The sequence below is a fragment of the Elaeis guineensis genome, chromosome 2 (genome assembly GCF_000442705.2).
Source record: "Elaeis guineensis isolate ETL-2024a chromosome 2, EG11, whole genome shotgun sequence".
Lineage (NCBI taxonomy): Eukaryota > Viridiplantae > Streptophyta > Magnoliopsida > Arecales > Arecaceae > Elaeis > Elaeis guineensis.
Window position 1 is genome coordinate 8,762,220 of NC_025994.2, and position 20,898 is coordinate 8,783,117.

A 20,898-nucleotide genomic window follows, 5' to 3' on the forward strand; every position below is an offset into this window, starting at 1 on the left:
TCATTTCAGCACAGTGGCTCCATCCATACTTTCAGGTGCACGCTATCGTGGTCCTCACCGATCAACCCTTGAGAGCAATCCTGCACCACCCTGACACGTCAGGACGGCTGACGAAGTGGGCCGTGAGACTGAGCGAGTTCGACATTCAATACCGATCGTGACCTGCTCTGAAAGCCCAGGTTCGGCCGACTTTGTCGCAGAATGCCCAAAGACAGACCGAGCGTCGGGAGGGGGGAGCCCCGAAGAAGTTGGGACCTCCGAATGTGACCCCGATTCAACCTGGGTGTTGCACATCGACGGAGCCTCCAACGCTCGAGGGAGCGGGGCTGGATTCCTGCTCACCAATTCAGAGGGAGTGGTTACCGAGCACGCCCTCCGATTCGACTTCAAGGCCTCCAACAATCAAGCCGAATATGAGGCGCTCGTCGCAGGCTTGGGGTTGGCACTGGAGCTCGGGGTCGACCGTCTCAAAATCTTCTCCGACTCTCAACTGATTGTTGGACAGGTCCAAGGCAAGTTCGAAGCGCGGGATCCGATCATGGCCAAATATCACCAAAAAGTAAAAGATCTCATAGCACCTTTCAAGTACTTTGAGATCTTCCACATCCCCAGGACAAAAAATGCTCGGGCCAACGCACTCTCCAGGCTCGCGACATCCGACTACGGCACCTTGGGCCGGACATTCATAGAAAGTCTTGAACAATCGAGCATCGACAAGGTCGAAGAGGTGCTACAGTTGGCGACAGAGCCGAGCTGGATGGATCCGATCGCTCGATACCTGACCGACGGATCTACCCCCAAAAACCCCGCGGAAGCCAAACGACTCCGGTGGATGGCTTCCCAATATGTGATGGTGGACGACCGACTATACAAAAGGTCATTCTCCCTTCCCTTGCTGAAGTGCCTGGGGCCGGCCGACGCAGACTATGCCCTCCGAGAAGTACATGAAGGGATCTGCGGTGATCACTTGGGGGGCAAATCCTTGGCTTATAAAGTCCTGCCACAGGGTTACTACTGGCCCACCATGAGGAAGGATGCAATTGAGTTGGTTCAGAAGTGTGAGCCGTGCCAAAAGTATGCCAACATACAACACCGGCCCGCCAGCCAGCTCACTCCAGTCGTCGCCCCGTGGCCCTTCGCCCAGTGGAGAATCGACATACTCGGACCCTTTCCTCCGGCATTCGGACAACGGAAGTTCGTAGTCGTCGTGATCGACTACTTCACTAAGTGGGTGGAAGCCGAACCTTTGGCGCAAATCACTGAGCGGAAGATGGAAGACTTCGTTCAGAAGTCCATCATCTTCAGGTTCGGATTGCCAAACACCATCATTACCGACAACGGGCGACAATTCGACAACCAGGACTTCAGAGACTTATGTGTAAGGTTTCAAATCACACACCGACTGACCTCGGTCGGGCATCCACAGTCCAACGGTGAGGTCGAGGTGACCAACCGGACCATCCTGCATGGACTAAAGACCCGACTAAATGAAGCCAAAGGCCTATGGGTCGAAGAATTGAACTCTGTCCTGTGGGCATACCGAACGATGCCCCGTGTCCCAACTGGAGAATCTCCCTTCAACTTAGCCTATGGAACGAAAGCGATGATCCCGCTGGAGATCGGGTTACCATCGACCAGAGTCGAGCAGTATCGCGAGCCGGACAACTTCGAGTGTCGGAGAGCCGACTTGGACCTCTTGCCCGAACTCCGACGTGAGGCACAACTCCGTATGGCTTCCTACTGACAAAGGGTTGCCCAGTACTACAACGCCAGGATCAAACCGAAGCTTTTCAGGCCTGGGGATCTAGTCCTAAGAAAGGCAGAAGTCTCGAAGCCCCTGGACCGGGGAAAGTTGTCCCCGAACTGGGAGGGACCCTACAAGATAGTCGACACCTACGGGCCGAGAGCTTACCGGCTAGAGATGCTAGAAGGGATGGCCATCCCACGGACTTGGAATGCCGACAATCTGAGGTTGTACTACCAGTGAACTCTGTATCCCCTCAACCGGAATACAAATTCAGTTTCAAAGCTTCGAAGTTCGGAATCTCGACTCTTCGACTGTGGGTCAGTGCCCACCAGGAGTACAGGCTCCGACGCCCCGACTTAAGCCTAACGTTCCCCTGGGGACTAACGGCCCGATTGCCGAACGATGCATCGGGTGCTTAAAAGGATCGATATATCCACGACGACGGGAGTTACACTCCTTCTATAGTTAAAACCCTCGGGCAAAACGATCGGGCAGGACGATCGGCTGACTTGCCGACTCGGCCCCGATCGAGAAAGGCAAAGCGCCAATGCGATCAATGTCGCGTTCACAACTTACCGACCAAGTCACGATCGGTCGAAGGATATTCGGCTTACCACCGTTTATCACACGGTGCGACGTAAGTACCTGACCTAGGTCTGGGTCATGGGAACTCGACTTGTCATCGTTTCTCCGACTAAATGCGTCAGACACCATCCGACTGATCACATTAGACGACATTCGACCCTACACAATGATCGGGTCATCAGGGTGTGCCCGAAGGTCGGTCGATCTTCGACTCCATGAACGACCTTCGACCCAACGAATGTGCCCGACTCAACAAATGTGCCCGACCTGACTCAACGAACGTTCGACTTTAACCTTCGACTCACGATCGGGCAACGGACGTTCGGCTCACGCCTTCGGCAGGCGCACACTACGACCGTCGGATAGACGGTCTGTGATCGAAATTCACTTTGCCTTTTCCATGGCGCACCTTACCGACTATCTGGACTAACGACTTGGGATGTTACCGAGTAAGGTATGTCGGGTCTACGACTCTACGGCTCTACGACTCTACAATTCTATGATTCTAAGTCGGAGCACATTTTAACATACGAAGGGAAGAAGTTGAGAATATTTAACTTCATTAAGTCTACAAAATTGGGCCGAAGCCCGATTACAAGTATGTAAAGCGAAGCAAAAAGTAACAAGACTCCGATCATCCTTCGGAGTTGATCTCTTCGACCGGGAGGCGCTCGGGGACAGCCGGTGTATCCACTCAGGTCGGTGCTAGGTCGGAGGTCGGAGCTGGGTCGGATGTCAAAGCTGGGTCGGAGGTCGGAGCCGTCTCCACTTCGGCGATCTGCTCGGGAACGGTTTCCTCCACCGCAGTACCGTCTCCCGACGACGGGTCGGCCACCTCTTCTGTGGCTTGGTCTTTGGGTCTTGGGGGGATGATGCCGCTGAGATCGAGCTCCGGGTACAAGGCCTGGACTGCATCCCGAGCGTCTTCATACCCCACCCAGTACGACATGAAGCCACTTTCCAGGAGTTCCTCCCGATATTTGTCGGAGCCGCGGAAGTCCTCCACCGCTCGACCCAATGATTCCCTCGCCGACCTCACCTCCGCCCGATCAAAGGACTCCTTCGCCGACTCTGCCTCCGTCTTCGCTATGTCGGCGTCAGCTTGGGCGATCGACAAGTCCTCCTCGGCCTTGGCGAGATTCTCCAGGCTAACCCGGAGTTGCTCGCATTCGGTCTCGAGCTCGACGACAACACCATCCCGCTCGCGTCGCAGTCAGTGTGCGGTCCGACCCTTGTGCTTGGCTTTTCCGCGGGCCGACTTAAGTTCGGCCCTAAGATGAGAGATCTCGTCTTCAAGCCTCACCTCCCGATCGGTCGACAGCTTCAACTGTTCGACCAGTACCTCCTTTTCGGCTTCGGCGGTCATCGCCCTATCCTTCCAGGCCGCCCAGATGTCCCCGAACCTCCGATATCCGACCTCCAGTTCGGACATAGTGTAGATCAACTGCAAACGGGAATCGACCGTCAGAAAGATGAAATAATAAAGACAGTAATGGAGGGAGGAGGCGAGGCGGAACTCACCCCGATCATGGTCGGATAAAAAGAAGACAGCATCTCGGTCACTTATCGAGCCTTCAGAACCTCCACATCAGCTGGGAGGAGGGTCCCCTGACATAGTCTCCTGACCAAGTTATGGTCGGCCAGGGCTGACGCTCCCTCAGGGACCCGGGTGCCAGACGACGTAGCGCGACCCTCCGACCTTGGGTCGTCAGCAGGGGCCATCGGGGCTTTTTCTCGATCGACCGCCCAAGCCCGTAGATCGGGGAAGGAAGGGATGCTCGAGCTTGATTGAGCACCCCCCGCGGCAGCAGCGGGCGCCGACGGAGGACATTCAGGTTCTCGAACGATATCCTGCACCTCCTCCATTGGAGAAACCGTCGATACTCCCTCGATCATTCCCTCCACCGGCTGCTCCTCCGATGGCACTGTCGGAGCCGAAAGCGCGATGACCAGCTCCGACTGATCGGCCACCGACGTGGTGGCGGTCGGCGCTGCTGTCAAGGGTTTCTTCGGCGGTCGTGAGGGCCCAACCCCAGACGCCGACCTCTTCCTCGCCGCATATTGTCTAATTTCGGCGTCGGTCGGCCTCATCCTCGACGGCGTACCTGCAATTTCAATAAGAGAATCAGTACATGTTCGGGGACAGACGCGAAACAAAAGACAACTGATGGATCGGGCGGTACCTAGACGGGGGACCAGGCTCAGGCCAGCATCATAGAGGGCTTGTTCGGTAACAAGCTCCCTCTGCTTCGGTACCGACATGTCCTTGAGTCGGTAAAAATCCTCCCGATCATCCGCCTCCACTCGACTGTTCTCGTTCGCCTCGGTTCGAGGCCCGCCCCAGCAGGAAGGAAAACCCCAAGGAGAAGAAGAGGAAACGAAGAAAAACTGATTCTTCCACCCATGAATGGACGACGGAAGACCAGTGATGAAAGAAAGACCCTTCCGGGGATTGAAAAGCCACCATCCTCGGGCCTTAGGGTGGGGTCGGAGGACAAAGAATGCTCGGAAGAGAGAGATCCGAGGGTTGGTCGGCAAGAGCTGACATAACAGGGCGAAGCTGATTATTAACCGAACTAAGTTCGGCGCCAGTTGCATCGAAAAAAGTCCGTAATAATCTAGAAGATTCCGAACAAACTCCGGAATCGGAAGCTGAAGACCAGCCCGGAGGTCCTCGACATACAGAGCCACCTGGCCCGCAGGTGGGTTGTTGACCCGTCCCCCGACCCCAGGAGCGAAGGTCCGAACTGCTCCAGGATACAATATTGATCCCGAAGCCGATCGACATTCAGTCCCGAAAGTGAAGAAACCTCCACTTTCGGGGTCGATCGAAGATCATCGGTCGGGTTCCCCGACCGAGCCTCTCGAGGAGAAGTCCTGGCCATGATACCAGAACCAAGAAGAAGTAAAGGACAGGGAAGAAGAAGAAGAAAGGATTTCAAAAGAAGCAAGAACAAGGCAAAAGGAAACACAAGACTGGGATGGACCTTCCAAAGCAGGAAGGCGAAAGCAGCTAACTGAGACGGGGAGGGAACCGTTTGGGCAGAGTCTCCGCAACAAAAATGTGAAAGGTGAGATTTGGGCAACAGGTGGCCCCATATATATAGGGCCTTTCGACGGCCGGGATGTGGGCGCGCCGACGAGAACCTCTCAGATGGTCGACATGTGGCAGCATCCGAGCCCTCCTACGGCCCGACGGTTCGGCGCACCCATCCCGGATCGGGCCACGTCACCTTCATTTGCGCGAATGGCGCCGGCCCAACGACCTCCCGACACGTGGCAGAAAGACCGCACCTCAAAATTAATTCGCTGACGGTGATTCACATCCCCGATGGGATGCCTGACAGCGGTCCGCGCTCCCAAGGGAGCGCCAGGCAGCGATTTGCGTTCCCCAGAAGGTGCCTGACACCGGATCGTCTAACACCGGATCGTCCGACACTGGATCGTCTGACACCAGATCGTCCGACACTGGATCGTCTGACACCAGATCATTCGACACTGGATCGTTTGACGTCGGATCATCTGACATCAAATCATCGAACAATCAGGATGCCTGACACCAATTTATCCGGATCGTCCGCTGGTGAGATCAGCAGAATCAAGGCACGATGCAAGAGAGAATCCACTCCTCTCGCCCGACGCCCCACCTGCATGGAAACGCGGGCCGATGTGACATCCGGCTCAGGAGTGGGGGGGAAACTATTGGGATATCCCGACCGACCCTGATGCCGACTCACCAATACCGACTCACCGACGGGCCACGACACCGATCCATCCTCGACGCCGACTCACCGACGGATCCCGATGCCGACTCACCGACGGGTCCCGATGCCGACCCATCCACGAGGATGGACCGACCGACTTTGCCCGTCTGACGACGGACAACACCAACAGTAACTACCGATCATTCCTGGTCGGAACGCGTTGGCCTAACAGGCCAACACTGCCTCCGATCGCCTGGAAGCCGATCTCTCATCGCCGACCCCCTGTCGGGTGGGACATCACCAACTCACTATCGGTTTGGACAACTGACGTCCATCCTCTACAGGCCCTTCTAGATGTCGAACGAGCGGCATAGGCTGCAGTCCTATCAAGGAAATGTCGTGCAACCGTCCGGGGGCGTTGTTCTGTCAGGAAACCTGGGGCGCTGTCCTGCCAAGGATGCAAATTAATTCCTAGGACTTGTCAGCTCGTCAACGACATGACAACCCCCGACGATTTGATAACTCTTCAGTTGTCTACATCACTGACGGCGGGACCATATCACCTCTTACTATAAATCGGGTAAGGCAACAGTGCTGAGGAGGTCTTTCAGAAACCCTTGAACCCTTTCTCTCGAGCTCTCGCTCTCACCCTCTCTCGCTGAGCTCTGCTTGATTCTTTTCTACTGTTGCCTAGTCTCCTCTCTGACTTGACCGTCGGAGGGTCCCCGTCGGAGTCACCTCCGGTCAGTGTGGACTTCTTTTGCAGGCGCTCGCTCCCGGTGACCAGGCGACGAGGGGATTGGCCGCAACAGAAATCTTCACAACTAAATATAAATATCCATAACTAGGAGTATTAACTAATAGAGATAACCAAAATATGACAACTAACTAAGCTTACATTCACATCCTTTATGTAAAGGAAAACATCAAACAAAAGTTGGTTGGTCAAATGAGGAGACACTAAAAGGGGATATTCGTGGCCTGTTATAAATTTTTTGAATGTCAAAGTAAGTGCTTTTTTTTCATCACGCACTTTAAATTTAGAGTGAGGCTTTTATTTTTTTATCTTTTAGTCTTTACTTTTTACTATAATTCATAAAGAAAAATAAATTTGTTTAGATGTGGTTACTATACTATGCTCTGTTTCATGTCAGACAAATAGTGCTTCTATAAATTTTAAATCAAGAGGCCATTCAAAAGAAAAAAAATCTAGATAAGAGGTGGAATGAAGAACCAAGAAAAAAAACAAACCAACCCTAAGAAATTAAAGAGAGAAGCGATTGAATAAAAGAGAGAGTGACAGAAGGAGGACTTACTTGTAGACTTCAGTGGGTAGGTGATGCTTGCCAATCCAATATGCTAGTCGATCAAAATCGAGAATCTACAAGCAATGGAACGAAGGACAAAAAATGATGATTAGTTTTCTCAAGTAGAAATTAGTTAAAGAGAGAAGGAATGGATTGAATAATGAAGAAAAGAACAAACAAACCCTAAAAAATTAAAGAAAGAAGGGATCGAATGCAGGAGAGAGTATCAGAAAGAGGGCTTACCTATGGACTTCACCACCGTTCCAATCTGCTCGCTGACCGAATTGATGGAATGTTAGGGAAGAATGATGAAGCTTTGCATGGAGAAATGGGATGAGATTTGGGAGTGACAAATCTCCTTAGGATTTTCGTAGGCAGCAACAAAGTTAGGGGAAGTGTGGTAGAGGAGGAGGTGTCTAAGAAGGGAAGGAGAGAGGAGTCGTGGAGTGGGGAGAGGAGAGGAAAAGGTTGGAAGGGATTTGGAGGAGGGTGGCGGTGATTCTGAAGTCGGAGGATCGAAGGACACGAGAGGCATTAAGAGAGAGAGAGAGTGGAATAGCAATGGCAAATCCATCCCAAAATTTTGATAAGGGAAGAAGAAAGTTCGGATGCAAAAGAAATTTTTGGTGCTCACACGAGAGAGGGACGATGGACGTAAAATCCACCCCAAAATTTTGTCCCTAATTCTACACCTACCTTAGACCAACCGCGAAATTAAAAATCGCCACTAAAATTTTATCTTTAGTTTCTCCTTCTATTGTAATGACACTACCATGGTCATGGTCTTCAGAACTAAGTCTCATAAATTACATAAGATTTTTCCTTATCTATTAAGATCGACAGATCCCATCTAGGTATGCATCCTACTCCTATAATGAACCTACTGCAGTCAATCTACACCGTAAGGATCCGAATAGCTAGAAACCAAGTGCATGTACAGTTAAACTATAGTAATCCCATTATGAATAGTCGAAGCATCGTAGGTCAAAGAACCAGTTATACCCTACAGTATTGAGAAAGTCATCGATGAGTGAGTAGATTTCTAAGTGACTTCTTGTATTGATCACATTTGGTACTCTTATTCTCTAATAACCATCTATACTCTCGCTCCAGTATCTCTACACTGTAGATCTCAACTCATCTATCCGAATGGAAGTATCCATGCACTAATCTTACTGGATTAATCACCATCCCTATGATGATCCATTGATCGGAAGTAATTCAGGAATTAATCACCAATGATATATGCCTTAAATTCTCAACTCTTAAAGATATGTGTCATTATTTTATTAATTTTCTGGATGATTCATGGACGCATACATAACATGAATGAAAATGAACTACCTAATATTATTAATAAATAATAAAATCAAATATAAAATTATGTCTTAAAAAAATATATCTGTCAAATTGACTTTTAGGGCATACATCTAACATTTATTATGCATTTGAATGCTCTAGATATTTTTGGGTCGAGAGAGGTAAAAATTGTTGGTTAGAACAGTTTTACTGTATGAACTTTGGACCATCCAATAAAATATTACCATATCATTTAGTGATTCAAAATTTTAAAATTTTTTTCTTGATTGAAAAATGTAAATAGAAATAAAGTATACAACTAGTCATGGTTAGCCATTTCAAATTCAACTTTTGTTGGATTTTTTTTTTAATTTTATTGGATGATGTGGCGATATTTTATTAGAAGGTTCAAAATTCATACGGTGGAATAATTCTAATGTGCCTGCCAGGGCGGCGACTAATGCGCTCGTGGTGAAAGATAATCTACGGGAGCAGCCACCAATGTGCATGGTTGCAGCTCTGGGTGGCCTATAAGATTGGTTTTTTTTTGATGACAACGAGCTAGCTCCTAAATAGTATTTTCTATGGCAGCAAACAAAGTTAATACTAATAGAGCAAGGAGTAGGATGACAAAAAATTTCCATTATTTATTTTTTTTGGTAGGAAATATATCTATAGCCTATTGATTTAAATTAATGTAATCTTGTTCTTATATCTTAATCTTACACCTGCTTAATTCTTTAAGGTGTATGGCTCAAAACCTCTGTACGAGTGACAATTAAAAAATAGTCCAGGAATCGTCCAACATAATCTACTATGCCACATTTAACTTTCCTAGTGGAATCCGCAGGGGTATTTAATTCAAGAATTTTGATTCAGTACTTAAAATATTTTATCTGTCCTTCTGTCTGTTCATCTCATCCACGCATTTTAATGTGGATGGAACCGAAATAAGGAAAATAAATTGGAAAAATCGAAAGACTTTATCCCTCCCACCCCATGTGGAAAGTCCATCAAATTCTTCCCATCCCATCCCATCCCATCCATCATTTTAAAAAAAAAAATTTACATTGCTTTGAGATGTGTGCTCAACAGAAAACTTTATTCGTTTCCATCCCATCTACTGAAGGAATTTATAATGATTTTAATTCTAATTTTCGGTTACAATAAAAAAAAAAATATATGCACAGATAATCTGAAAAACAGTAATCAGATATTATTATTATTAAATAAAATTTTAATGGACAGAAATCCTTTTTGAAATTGGTCTCTTAATTCAAAATAGTAGGAAAGTACATAAAAGTAGGCTGCTGGCCGCCGCCTACGAAATAATGGCAGGACAACGGGATTCACATGCATCGACTAACTCCAAAGTGGATGCCTTTGATTACAAAGGGACAAACAAACCTATGGCTCCCGATAAATTGAGGGAAGAGTGGAGGAGTGCAGCACAAAGAAAGCAGTGTGGTCGCTGAGAAGTAGAACAGACAAAAGAGGAGGCAAGATGAGAAGCCGTGCGATCGTTTTGGTGCTGGCTGTTGTCTTCTCTGCCAACAACTCCTTCGCCCAAGATGAGGTTAATAATTATCGGGCACCAAGTGAAGGTGGTAATGCACCTAACTCAGTTCTTTAGGATTTCTCTCGAGGCTATTATTACTTGAGCTATTATCCACAACAAGAATGTGAAGGAACTAACATTAATCTTCTCTCCTTTGGTTTATATACAATAAAAAAAAAATATTTTAGATGATGCTGGTGGTAGGCCATGGCCATGCTGCAATGAGTGCGGTGCATGCACCAAGCCTGTACCGCCACTATGCCAATGCCTTGATCTAGTGAAGGCCTGCCATCCAAAGTGCAAAAAATGCGTGCGGTCGCCCATCCCGATCTTCCCGCCACTGTACCAGTGCAAGGACGTGGTCGCCAACTTTTGCAAGCACAAGTGCAACCCCAAGCCACTCAACGACGCGTAGCAGCACTGCCGAGTCGCCTACCGTTGCGTGCATCCCTGCATATCTATTTCTATCTACGCAAATAAACTTGTTGCCTTGAGTTGGGTTATAATTCGGTCAGTGTGGTGTGCTTCCTGTACTTTAAGATGTGTGCTGTACCATGTTTTCGATCTATTAAATAATGATCAGCTCTCGGGGCTTTAATTTGGAATTTGTTGGAAGCCGATAAGAGTTCCTGTTTCTCTATGGCGAGACTACACTGATGGGAGCTGTTAGTTAGCTCAGGCAGTACCGCTCTGCTTCCCAAAGGCTTGTCTTTAATTGTTTAGCAAAAAAAAAAGGCTTGTCTTTAATTCGGGGAAGTACAAGATTTAAACCTGATGGTGGCACGTTAGGACCATATGAGTCTCATCTCATGGAACCGAGTTCGTGGTGAGTTCACGCAACAAGAAGGCAGCTCCCCACGGACTTGGATCGCGTTGCTTGACAAGACTGGCATAAAGCCACGATGAGATCTGAATTCCGCTTTTGATGATTAAGGGCTTCGAGAATTTAAGTCGGGTTAGTCTTCCTACTCGTGAGTAAGAATGGTCCAAACATGGGGATCGTTACTACTCGTGAGGGTCCAACCGCAGTCGTATTCTGTTCGATCTTCATCGTCAACCGAAATTTATTATTCCTTAGACAACCTGCGCTCCTTTAAATTTTTTATGTGTTTGGTGTTGTCGTTTGACAAGTTGATATAGAGAGTATATTTTAAAAATTAAAAAATTAAAGTAGGTTGTTGTTTGGCAATCAAGAATTGACATAGAAGTCGGCAGAGGATTATAGTTCCATGTGGATTAGGGCAATATTACATTTTGGTTGTTGGTGGCTGTGTTTCAATCATTTCTTTAGTGATAGGGCAGTTTTTGGGATTGTTTTTGAAGGAATTCCGCTGGGATTTTTTGGTGCTTTGTTTTCCTAATCGGAGTCATGCTTTGCAATGCTATGTTTAGGTTTTTTTTTTTTTTGGACCATTGGTTCGTGAATTTAGACATGTTCCTAAGTGTTTTCCAATATATTGTAATGTTTCAATAATTCTGTCATTTTTTGTAATCACTATGATTAGATGGAGTTTATGGTTACTTTTAGGAATAACTCTATATGTGATTGCATGTTTTCCCATTCATTGTAATGCAGAAACATTTATTATATAACAGAACAATGTATCTATGTGATCCTTATAGTATATCAACTATTTTAAATAGTACATAGGTTTCATAAAACTATATCCTCAATGTAATTAGGTCAATATTTTTGGAATGTGTATTGCTGAATTTTTTTTTAATGCATGTACATTTTGTTGGCTGGTACATTGCTTCCTATTATAATTGAATGCATGTACATATTGTTGTTTGGAACATGCTGATAATAATCATTACTGTTTGAGTCTTATTTCTAAATAATCACTAATGTTAAAAGAATATTAAATTTGATCACTAATGTTTGAGTCCTGCTTCTAAATAATCACTAACGTTAATGAAATATTAAATTTGGTCACTAATGTTTGAGTCCTGTTTCTAAATAATCACTGATGTTAAATTTGATCTTTAGAGTATTGGTGTATATGGTTTCAGATACATTTTCTATCACTTTTCATTATGGTGGAAAGTTCGAATTCAGACCTACTGTATGGTATATCAGAGGCCAAACTTCAATCTATGATAATGTTGATTCTAATAGAATATGTATTTCAGAGTTGGAGGACATGTTAAAGGATATTGGAGTTTCCAACTTTTCACAATTTTATTATGTCAAACCAAAAAAAGATTTGAACAATGGACTAAAATTTATTTTTGGAGATCAGATATTTCACAAATGGTTTCAGACATTCTTCCACATGCCATGATACATGTTTATGTAGAATATGGAGATGAGGGAGTTGGTCGTGCATCCACTTCAGCTATACCAGATGCTGTGCCAGATCCAGGATAGTTAAATGAATTGCAGCCTTATTCAGTTGGAGAGCTTTTGCTGAATTTAGAGTATATGCTTATCCATTTAGCTAGCCAAAATGTTGGAGAAGGCAGTGGGATGTTAGGGCCGAAGGTAGTGAGAGTGTTAGGGCTGAAGGTAGCGAGGGAGCTGGGGCTGCAGACAGTGAAAGTGCAAGCATAAATGTTAGAAGCATTAACTTAAATGACCTACAGGATAGTGATTACATCGATACTGAGGGGGATCAAGGTCATGAAACTAGGGGTCAAGGGGTTGAACCTAGTGCTCAAGAGGCTATTCCTAGGGATGAAGAGGTTGAATTAAACAAGGGCTGAAACAACTGAACCCATAACTGAATAGGGGGAAGCCAACATGATGTTTCATCAGATTATGCAGACTCCATGGATTTGGATTCAATTGATAGTTCAGATGAGGAGAATGTAGATATATTCGATGTATTCAGAGAGAAAATTGATTTGAGTAATGTGCAGTTTAAGTTGGGTATGAAATTCAAGAGTTTTGAAGTACTAAAAAGAGCAATAAGAGAGCATACAATAAATGGGGGTCACAATTTGAAGTTGGTCAAGAATGACAAGGTGTGGGTGAAGGCAAAATGTCAAGAGGGTTGTAAGTGGCACTTATATGCTTCGAAGATGTAGAATGGTTCAATTGTGCAGATTAAGTCCTACTACGGTAAGCATACTTGTCCAAGAGAGGTTTGGAATAGGAACATGAAATCTCGTTATTTAGCCAAAAAGTACCTTAATAGATTCAAGACTCAGTCTTCTTGGAAGCCAAGTGAGTTGGTTGTGCAGGTCTGTTGCTCTTTGAATTAATTTTGATGATTACAAAGTATTTGAGGGGGTTTCTAATGATTTTGGCTTGAAAAAGACTTATTGCATTTCAGGGGCAAAATCATAATTTTATCAAGACCTAATTCGGAAGCTTCAAGAGCAAGAACAAAATATGTGCAATCTATTGGAGGCTTCAACATTTTTGGAAGTGTATTTTGTAAGAAAATCAGGTTTCTATTTTTGAGTCGATCTCATGAGTCGACTCATGGCTAGAAGGGTTGAATGGCACGTAAAATTTTTTGGCTGGCATACTCTGTGAGTCGACCCCATGGGTCGACCCTTTAGCATGAGTCGACCCTATGAGTTGACCTCTGCTGCTCTGCAGGCCAAAATTACAGAACAGTCATTTTTTGCTCTTTTCCACAGAGATCGATCCCATGAGTCGACCCATGAGCATGAGTCGACCCTATGAGTCGACCCTTGTGACGAAAAATTTCTGCAACGGCTAGTTTTTAACCTGTTTTGATTGCATTTAATACTCATTTAATATGCTCTAACAGGTCTATTTCAATCCAGATTACTCTCCACCATTATTTGAAGTTATATAAAGGGACTTAAAGGAGGGAATCCATAAGAAGAAATAGATTTGAAAAAGGTTCTTCAAGCATTCTTTTCAACCCTAAGCAAGAGCCATCTTAAAAGTTCAAGAAGCTTTTATTTCAAGTTCACCAACCCCTCAAGAGCTCATTCAAGTTTTCAACCACCTTGAGAAAAATCAGAAGAGCTTCATTCTAATTGTGTAAAGTATATTTAAAGCTTTATTCACTCATTAAAGGAGCTTCATCTGTATTTCTGTGCAATTAATTGTAATACTCTTTTTTGAGTTGTTGTTTTTATTTTGGAAGGGTTTCAAAACGTGAAAAAGTTGATCTGAACCTTGAATCGGATTGTATTGGGTTGGCTTGTACCCAGAAAATAAGTGTTCTAGCTTGGGATAGCTAGAGTCGGAGATTCCGACGAGTGTATTCAGGTTGAATACAGTTTAGTGAATTTGAATTCCCAAGTAGGAGCTTGGGGAGTGGATGTAGGTGCAAGGTTGGCACCGAACCACTATAAATCTTCTTATTTGTATTGTGCTCACTTGCTCTCCTTTTAAATTTCTGTATTCTCTTGCATTCTTGCATCCAACTTCTACACCTTGCATAAATTATACTCTCCATACTTATTGTTGGTGCAAAAATCCGCTTGCGTCGGAGAAGTTGGAGTCGCGGTCGCCGTCGGGACCTGCAAAAGAAGTCTAAACCGGAGGTGGGATTGCTCCGACAAGACCCTCCGACGCTCAAGTCAGTTCTCTTCCTCAACAAGAATGGAGTGCTCGAACGAAAATTTTAGCAGAGCTTCTAGGTAAAAACGAGAGCTCGAGAATAACGTATCTGGGGCCCCCTTTTATAGGCGAAAGGGGGCAGCAGACTGATAGCGATATCCGTAACCGTCTAGCAGTGGGCTGCCCAGAGTAAGGTGGAGTTTGTTGCGAAGAGCAGTGGAGTGGGATCGTGGCCACCACCGGGACGTGCCACGTGGGGTCTGTTGCGGGTAGTGGAACGGCGTCCATTGTCGCGACTTGTCAGGAGGTGGGAGGAATCATGCGGTATCCGTCGCCAGGAGTGGAGCAGCATTGTGGTCATTATGGCGATCCGCCAGGGAGTGATGGAGCCGCACGGAATCCATCGCAGGGGGTGGAGCAGTGTAGTGGCCGTTACTGCGGCCTGCCAGAGAGTGATGGAGCCGTGCGAAATCTATTGCAGGAGGTGGAGCAGGGTCGTGGCTATTGCTGCGGCCCACCAGTGGGCCCAGGCCTGTCGGTCGAAGTTCGGCTTGAGTGTCTGGCGGGGAGAGGTGGCTAGCCACCCGTCTGAGTGGAGCTCGGAGTCCGGCTCCCGTAGGAGTCCGGACGAAGCTCACCAGCAGTCAAAGTCGGGGACAAAGTCCGGCTCCCGTAGGAATCCGGTCGAAGTCCACCTGCAATTAAAGTCAGGGACGAAGTCCGGCTCCCTTAAGAGTTCGGACGAAGTTTACCTATAAGTGAAGTCATGGGTGGAGCCCGGCTCCCATAGGAGTCCGGGTGAAGCCTTCCCGCAGTTGAGATCGAGGACAGAGCCCGACTCCCATGGGAGTCCGGGCGAAGCCTTCTAGCAGTTGAGGTTGGGGACGAAGTCCGACTCCCGTAGGAGTCCGGACGAAGTCTGCCTGCAGCTGAAGTCGGAGACGAGATCTGGCTCCCGTAGGAGTCCGGTCGAAGTCCACCTGCAATCAAGGTCAGGGACGAAGCCCGGCTTCCGTAGGAGTCCAGACGGAGTTTACCTATAAGTGAAGTCGCGGGCGGAGCTCGGCTCCCGTAGGAGTCCGGGTGAAGCCTTCCAGCAGTTGAGGTTGGGGACGAAGTTCGGCTCATGTAGGAGTCCGGACGAAGCCTGCCTGCAGCTGGAGTCGGAGACGAGATCTGGCTCCCGTAGGAGTCTGGTTGAAGTCCACCTGCAATCAAGGTCAGAGACGAAGTCCGGCTCCCGTAGGAGTCCGGATGGAATTTACCTGTAAGTGAAGTCGCGGGCGGAGCTCGGCTCCCGTAGGAGTCCGGGTGAAGCCTTCCAGCAGTTGAGGTTGGAGACGGAGCCCGGCTCCTGTAGGAGTCCGGACGAAGCCTGCCTGCAGCTGGAGTCGGAGACGAGATCTGGCTCCCGTAGGAGTCCAGTCGAAGTCCACCTGCAATCAAGGTCAGGGATGAAGTCCGGCTCCCGTAGGAGTCCGGACGGAGTTTACCTGTAAGTGAAGTTGTGGGCGGAGCCCGGCTCCCATAGGAGTCCGGGCGAAGCCTTCCTGCAGTCGAGGTCGAGGACGGAGCCCAGCTCTCATGGGAGTCCGGGCGAAGCCTTCCAGCAGTTGAGGTTGGGGACGAAGTCCGGCTCCCGTAGGAGTCCGGACGAAGTCTACCTACAATCAAGGTCAGGGACGAAGCCCGGCTCCGGTAGGAGTCCGGACGGAGTTTACCTATAAGTGAAGTTGCGGGCAGAGCTCGGCTCCCGTAGGAGTCCGGGTGAAGCCTTCCAGCAGTTGAGGTTGGGGACGGAGTCCGGCTCCCGTAGGAGTCCGGACGAAGCCTGCCTGCAGCTGGAGTCGGAGACGAGATCTGGCTCCCATAGGAGTCCGGTCGAAGTCCACCTGCAATCAAGGTCAGGGATGAAGTCCGGCTCCCGTAGGAGTCCGGACAGAGTTTACCTGTAAGTGAAGTCGTGGGCGGAGCCCGGCTCCCATAGGAGTCCGGGTGAAGCCTTCCCGCAGTCGAGGTCGAGGACGGAGCCCGACTCCCATGGGAGTCCGGGCGAAGCCTTCCAGCAGTTGAGGTTGGGGACGAAGTCCAGCTCTCGTAGGAGTCCGGACGAAGTCTGCCTGCAATCAAGGTCAGGGATGAAGCCCGGCTCCCGTAGGAGTCCGGACGGAGTTTACCTGTAAGTGAAGTCGCGGGCGGAGCTCGGCTCCCATAGGAGTCCGGGTGAAGCCTTCCAGCAGTTGAGGTTGGGGACGAAGTTCGGCTCCCGTAGGAGTCCGGACGAAGCCTGCCTGCAGCTGGAGTCGGAGACGAGATCTGGCTCCCGTAGGAGTCCGATCGAAGTCCACCTGCAATCAAGGTCAGGGACGAAGTCTGGCTCCCGTAGGAGTTCGGACGGAGTTTACCTGTAAGTGAAGTCGCAGGCGGAGCTCGGCTCCCGTAGGAGTCCGGGTGAAGCCTTCCAGTAGTTGAGGTTGGGGACGAAGTTCGGCTCCCATAGGAGTCCGGATGAAGTCTGCCTGCAGCTGGAGTCAGAGACGAGATCTGGCTCCCATAGGAGTCTGGACGTCGCGAAGAATTCGGTCGGTGCTGGCGGGGTCCTGCTCGTCGACAAAACTTGAGAGTGTGGTGGAGGCTCGGCCGTCTGGGAGGTTTGAAGAGATGTTGCCGGAGGTCGAAAGTCAGTTGGATCCCCGGAGGGTCACTCTCATCATGAACTTCGGTTGGGGGGTATTTTATACCCAACACCAGACCCCTACTTCCGAGTTCGAATTTTGAATGAAGGAAGTACAGAGAAATTTTCGCAGTCGAAGTTATCCCCTTGAATCCCGTGTACGATCGCCCCCAGATATTTTGGCATTAAATGCGCGTGTGCTGGAGTCTTTTCGAATCGGGGTGATTCGAAGGGACCCTTCGAAATTTTTGCTGGTATGTTGGCCCAGGTACAGTTCAGTAATGGCTCCGTCAGCTGTCAGCCGCTTTTAGCCGCCTGCCGAGGTGAGTGCGACATGTGTCGAGTGCGGGTCGGCCTGGGGGATTCGCGATCATTATGGCGTCGGATCCCAGGGTCTATTTAAATCCGCCTTTTCGCCTGAAAGTTCTATCGGTATCCGCCTTTTCTTCGAGAGCCCTGACCCTCCTTGGCGTCTTCTTTGGCCCTAGGCGTCTTTCGAGTCATCGCTGTCCTCGCCCTTCTGCATCCTCCAGAGCGATCTAGGTTAGTCCCAAGACCTTCGTTTTTCTTCTTGCCTCTTAGGAGCCTTTTCTCCTCCATTTTCTTCTGTCGTATTCCTCTGATTTGGTCTCCCGCAACCTCTCATCCTTTGTTCCGTCTGATTTTTCTGGGATCTTTAGGGTCTTCGTTTGAAGTCATTCGAAATGTCTTCCGACACCTCCGCCTCTAGCGGTTCAGGGAGTTCTTCCGCCTCAGCCCCCCAGGACCCCCATTCTGTAGACGAACCCACATTTGGGACTGGGCTTCACCCAATTTTTGCGTCGAGCACCATTCCCTGCTCCCTGACTTCGGATGAACTCCTACTGATAAGGGTTCAGTATAGAGTTCCTCCGGAGTACGACCTGGAGCTTCTTGGCCCCTCCGACCGGGCTAGCACTCCCCCACCCGATCATTTTTGTCTGTATCAGGAGGCATTCCGTGCCGGACTCCGGCTTCTGCTTCCGCCCTTTGTTGTCGCCCTCTTCCGCTTCTTAGATATCTCTTTGGCTTCAGTTGCTCCGAATTCCTTTAGGTTTTTTATAGGGTTTCTTTCCCTTTGCCACGTAGTCGAGGTCCAGCCGTCCCTCTCTCTGTTTAGACATTTCTATATCTTCAAGCGTCACCCTTCGACGAAGGACTGGTGGTATTTCTCCCCTCAGTTTGGCAAGAAAGGGTTGCTGAAAAGTGCCCCCTCTTCAATCCACAACTGGAAGGAGAAATACCTCTTCGTCCACTGCTCGACCTTGAGGCTGGGCTTGCCCCCTTGGGGCTCTCTGAGGGACTCTGTCCGTCGGGCTCCCAGCTTGGGGGAGGACGACCTCCAGGCCGCCCGGAAGCTTCTTGACTATTCCGCTCCTTCCCTTCCCAACCTTCTAAGGGAGCAATTTTTGTTCAACATCGGCTTGAGCCCCCAGGATCCTGCGAGTACTCCATCTTTTCTTTTCTCTTCTTTTCTTTCGTCATTCTTCTTTTTCTTTCTTTCTCTTCTCTCTTCTTTTCTTCTCTTTTTTTTTTTTTTTTGCATGTCACTTCTTTCTTTTCACCCCATTACTGATTTCTGATTTTTTTTTTTTTAGGAATGGACGCCGAAGCAGCACGGATGCTCGTCAGGGGCCTCAAGGCCCACAAAAGAAAAGGTGCCGCGGCCTTCGAATCAGCAAAGAAGGCCAGGGTGGAGGAGACGAGCTCGGCCGCACCTGTCCAGGTGGCTCCTGCGATCGACGTTCCTTCGGACGCCGAACCAACGACCCCCCGGGCCTCTTCAAGGAGTCCGCCGACTGGGGCTCCCGTTTCGGGGGTCCGTTCCACGGAGGTGCCCGGAGTCGAGAGGGGGATGAGGAGGAAGTCGGTGGCCCGTAGGGAGAGTAGCCGTCGAGCCGTCGTTGAAGAGTCCCTTGGTTTTGAAGAAGAGTCGGAGAATCCCTTTAATGACAGGGACTTGATCAAGCGGCTGATCGACGGCTGCATTCTGCCTGAAGTCGTCGAGAGGATCGACCGCACCGATCCTGAGCAGCGGGTTTGGGACTCCCTGGGATCCTTTCTTGAGGTAAACAAATCTTCATTTAATTGGCTTTTTGACCCTTGTTCTGACCCCCTAGCCACCCTTGTAGATTGGGCACCAGCTCCTTGCCAACATCAAGGCGACGAACCGGGCGAGGAGGGACGTCATCCAGGTGGAGGAGCATCGTCGGGCTGAAGTCGCTCGTCTCAAAGAAAAGGCCGCTGAAGTAGTTACCCTCCAAGAGGCCCTGGAGAAAGAAAAGCAGGCTCGGGAGGAAGAGAAGCAGACCTCAGAGGAGGTGGTGAGAAAGGCGAAGGCCGAGGTCGCCAATTTGGCGGAGCAGATTCCAGTTCTGGTCTCGCAGGCTAGGGTTCTTGCGGTAGAGGAGTTCAAGGCCTCCGTGGAGATGAGAGACCTGAACGTCCGATTCGGCCCGGAAGCATTCATCAAGGGGTTCGAGCTCTGTCAGGAGAAAGTGGCCAGAAAATTTTTCGAGCTCGACCTCAGCTTCTTGGGCTAGGAGTCTGAAGATGAGGCCGGTCCTTCTCCTGCCGCTACTGCTGCCGCAGCCCCCCTTCCAGGGACATCGAGCTCCCCAACTCCTATCGCAGAGGTCTGAGACCTCCGATCTTGTATTTTTTTTTTACTGTAATTTTTCTTTTTCTTTTTGTCTTTAAGAAACATTCACTCAATAAAGTCAAATTTCTCATCGTGGATGGCTTCTCCTTTCTTTCTTCCCCCTTTTTTGTTTTTCTTTCTGCAATGAGACGTGCCTTGACGCTTTTGTCTCTCGATGGCAGTGTCCTGCCGAAGCATTTTCCCTGTCCCAGGGGATTCCGCTGAAGTCCACGATCCACGGCTGAAGAAGAAAGTTCTTCATTTGATAAAAAGGTCGAAGAAGATGGAAGGCGAGCTTCGCAAGTTGAGGGAGGGTTACTCTGAAGCCACCTCGGAGGCCACCCACTTTTGGAATCTCCACGTGAAGGGGATCATGGAGTACAGCCGGAGGAAGGCGGACTTCGTGAAGGAGCTTGAGGAACACAAGAAGAGCGCCAGCGATCGAATTTGGGCTCAAGTTGCCAAGATCAGTTCTCTCAGGGTGGAACTGTCAGCTGCGTAGGAGAGGATTGGCCAGCTGGAGGGAAGTTCGTCCCGGCTCTTAGCTCGGGCCGACGGCGATCGGGAGTGGTCGAAGAAGGTCTCTGACCTTCAGCAGCAGCTTCAGGATATCGAGGTGAGCTATGACATGCATCGGGTCAGCTGGCGCAGGCAGGTGGATGAATATAATGGGAGACTCAGGGTGGTGACCGATGAAGTCGCCCGTCTTCAAGGGCAGCTGGCTGACAGGGCTCAGCTCGCTTCTTCTCGGGATTCCAATGATCTCTAGTCCCTAAGAAGAACTGCCAAAGGGCTTTCTGTCTTTCTTGGGGAGAGGACGGCTGAGCTGCAGTAATTGAAGATCCAGCTGGCATGCGAGTAGCAGGCCGTCAAGGA

At 48.9% G+C, this 20,898-nt stretch overlaps 1 protein-coding gene across 1 annotated transcript; it reads left to right on the forward strand.

Moving 5' to 3' along the window:
- Nucleotides 1-10,146: 10,146 nt before the first annotated feature.
- LOC114913878 (Bowman-Birk type trypsin inhibitor-like) lies at nucleotides 10,147-10,615 on the forward strand. The gene is made up of 2 exons (XM_073251080.1): nucleotides 10,147-10,249; nucleotides 10,389-10,615. The coding sequence occupies exons 1-2, from the start codon at nucleotides 10,147-10,149 to the stop codon at nucleotides 10,613-10,615; spliced, it is 330 nt and encodes a 109-aa protein (XP_073107181.1).
- Nucleotides 10,616-20,898: the final 10,283 nt, after the last annotated feature.